At 52.2% G+C, this 3353-nt stretch overlaps 1 protein-coding gene across 1 annotated transcript; it reads left to right on the top strand.

Annotated features, from left to right (window-relative positions):
- Nucleotides 1-338: 338 nt before the first annotated feature.
- On the top strand, nucleotides 339-1778 carry LOC135806767 (uncharacterized). Its single transcript, XM_065320991.1, has one exon. It carries the CDS (start codon nucleotides 339-341, stop codon nucleotides 1776-1778), a length of 1440 nt encoding a protein of 479 aa, XP_065177063.1.
- Nucleotides 1779-3353: the final 1575 nt, after the last annotated feature.

Below are 3353 nucleotides of genomic sequence, written 5' to 3'. Positions count from 1 at the left end.
CAATCGAGCAGCCGACAGGCAACATGGAAGTTGTAGACTGGCACCACCTGGGAAAGCAGTACGCACATCTAGCCAATGTTGAGTTTCCGCCGCTACCGTCGAAACGCCACATTGACGTGCTTATCGGTGCCGACTATCCGGAGCTTCACATGGCGTATGAAGAGCGCTCGGGTAACAGCCATGAGCCCGTGGCGCGTCGGACGGCATTAGGTTGGACCTGCATCGGCCCAGTCAACCAACCAACGGACGAGTCCATCGAGCTGACTGCGGTGACCGTCGACCAATGCCACAGCGAGCTGAATCGTCTTGAGCCAAGCCTCTATTCCGACTAGGTACGAATGTGCCGTGTTCATGCTTGGTGTGTGCGATTTGCTACGAATTGCTCAGTACCACCCGCACAGCGAGAGTTTGATGAATTATCGCCACAAGCGATCCGAGACTCTGAGGAGTTCTACATCAAGCGAGCGCAGCAACAGTCGCTACCAGAGTATGCTGCAGTTAAGGCAGGCAAGCCTATCCCTGGAACCAGCAAGCTAGTCTCGCTCAAGCCGATGATTGACGACGCCGGCCTGCTACGCGTCGGAGGTCGACTACAGCATGCCGACTTCTTGACTGCAGAACAACGCATTCCGATCGTCCTACCACGAGGGGATCATGTGACACAGCTGATTGTCAAGGCATGTCACGAACGAGGATATCACGCGTTCGGTGTCAGCCATACGCTAGCCGAACTCTCGTCGCGCTACTGGATCGTCGCTGGCCGCGAAGAGGTGCGAGCTTGGGAAGCCAAGTGTGCGAGGTGCGCCCGGAGCCGTACGAAGCCGGCAATGCAGGTGATGGCGCCACTACCTAAGGTCCGAGTCAGCCTGCCGCTACTCGCATTCGGCCGAGTCTCTGTAGACTACGCCGGACCGTTTATGACGAAGCAGGGTCGCGGCAAGACACAACACAAGCGGTACCTGTGCTTGTTCACCTGCTTGCAGACGAGAGCAGTGCATCTCGAGCTGTCATACGCGTTGACAACGGACTCGTTCCTGCAGGCGTACGTACGCTTCACCAATCGACGGGGAGTACCGATTGACGTCATCTCCGACAATGGCACGAATTTTGTCGGCGCCACCAATGAGCTTGCTCAGCTAGTCAAGCAGCTTGATGCAGAGGCGATTCAGCGGCAGACAGCGGATCAGCAGACTAGCTGGCGTTTCAACCCTCCAGCAGCACCACATTTCGGCGGAGTGCATGAGGCGTTAGTAAAATCGGCAAAGCGTGCTATCTCGGCGATTCTGAAGAACGCGGAGGTCACAGACCAGAAGCTATTGTCTGCAATCGTCGGCGCGGAGGCGCTCATGAACTCACGGCCACTGTCCTACGTGTCGGCAGATGGTCGTGACCCAACTCCGCTAACGCCCAATCATTTCATGTATGGCCAAATCGGTACTCGGTTCGCACCTGCAGGAGTGGACGAGAGCGAGTTCAACCCTCGGCAACGCTGGCGTGTAGTGCAAGAACTCGTGCTGCACTTTTGGCGGAGATGGATGCAGGAAGTCGTGCCAGAGCTGAACCGGCGACTCAAGTGGAGGACGGCCGAGACAGACCTCAAGGTCGACGACATCGTTCTAGTGACATCCCAAGACAACCCACGGGGCACTTGGCCAATGGGTCGCGTCACCGAAGTGCACCCTGGTCCAGACGGACACGTGCAAGTTGTGAAGGTCAAGGTGGGCGACAAGACCTACACCCGCCCAATCGTGCGTCTTTGTAAGCTGTTCTGTGAGTAGCTCCTTGTTTGCCTATTTCAGAACAATAATCAATTTCGAATTGTTTGGTCACTGTGAATTTCGGCACAGTGAGAAGGGAGAGAAATGTTTAGAAGAGTATCTCTTTGTCGTTGTTACTATAATCGAGTGGCACATTCGCACTACAATTCTATGAGTGCTAGTTTGAAAATACGTTACGAATTTGAGCAATTGTTACGTTGTACAGCAGGTACGAACAATAATATATTTACATACTCACCGGTTTTCGTTTCGGAGTCCCGCGCTATGACTCAGCTAATTTCTATTTCGTTTGACTTGTATTGTCTGACTAGGGGCGCTGTCACCCCGTCGGGTGCAAGCACCCTTGGACAGAAGCACTTCACTTCACGACAAGTGTTCATTTTCGTTTTCCTCTTCTGCTTCTGTTGCACAGTTTGAACTAACTTTGAATGTGTGCTTTTTTCGTACTCTGCTCTCGATCGAACCATGCGCGGATCGATCTCCATGCATAATTATTTATCTCCCGTTGCCATGACTGGCATAAGTACAGCGTTGAGTACTCACTCGCTGCTTGGCACGCTTGCAGCGCGTCTTTCTTCTGTTGCAACCCAGTGCCTGCGTGCACGGTACGGGATTTGCGATGCCACATCAGCGTTGGTGTGTCGTTGTGCTTCGTTGTTGTTTTGTTCTTTGCTGAGTGTGGTCGTTAAAACTGAGCAAGAACGGGTCGTTGACAAGGCGTGGTTTCGATGTGCATGCCCTCCTGTCAACTCCAAACTACCCCCCTCTGACTCTCACTCTCTCTCTCTCTCTCTCTCTCACCTTCTCTTGTCTTTATCGCACTAAATCACCCCCTTCTTTTAGGCTATGGTGCGCAAGCTCATGTTAACGCCGAGACCATAGGTCGGTGTTGTGGGCTTGCCTCACCAGCACAGGCTTGCTTTGCAGCCCCTACTCTCCCTGCTGTTTTGTCATTGTATACTCTGTTGTCTTCTCCCCTTCTGACGAGTAGGTTGTGTACTTAGTAAAAAAATAAAAAAATAAAATATATACAGTCAGAAAGTAAGAAAAGGTTTGCTCCCCACACCGGAGCTCGTGTGCTCTGGATGGCAGTCGTGAGTCAGTCAACTGTCAAGAAAAGTCGGCGGAGTAGCGCGAGCTCCGGTGTGGGGAGCAAACCTTTTCTTACAAATCATCGCCGAAGTCGCAACCACTACTTCGTACAGTCAGAAAGTGCAACAACTAGGCACAAAACTGACAGAGTACTGAGACATTCGAAGTCCTGACACCTAGCTTCAACACATCTCCGTAGTGCTAACCGACTGCCTTCCAACTTGGAAGGTTCAAGGTTATGGAAAGACCAAAGAGGGGAAGGCAAGCGCAACGAAAACGAGCACAAGCTACAGTCCCAACGGAACAAAGAATGTCGATTGTCACTGGACGATGACGAGACCAGTAGGCGATTTGACAAAGCGGTCTAACTACAATTCGAAGCAGCAAAGCAGCACACCACCCAACTTGGGTGGGTCAAAAATAACAAAGATAAGTTAAGAAGGGGGAAGCTTTGCGAGAACGTCATCGTCCAGTGACAATCGA

The sequence above is a fragment of the Sycon ciliatum genome, chromosome 1, assembly GCF_964019385.1.
Source record: "Sycon ciliatum chromosome 1, ocSycCili1.1, whole genome shotgun sequence".
In the NCBI taxonomy this organism is placed as follows: domain Eukaryota; kingdom Metazoa; phylum Porifera; class Calcarea; order Leucosolenida; family Sycettidae; genus Sycon; species Sycon ciliatum.
The sequence above is the reverse complement of the archived record's forward strand: the minus strand, read 5'-3'. Positions and strand labels throughout refer to the sequence as shown.

Excerpts from the sequence above, each read along its gene's own strand:
- LOC135806767 (XM_065320991.1), top strand. The coding sequence starts at position 339 with ATGTGCCGTGTTCATGCTTGGTGTGTGCGATTTGCTACGAATTGCTCA.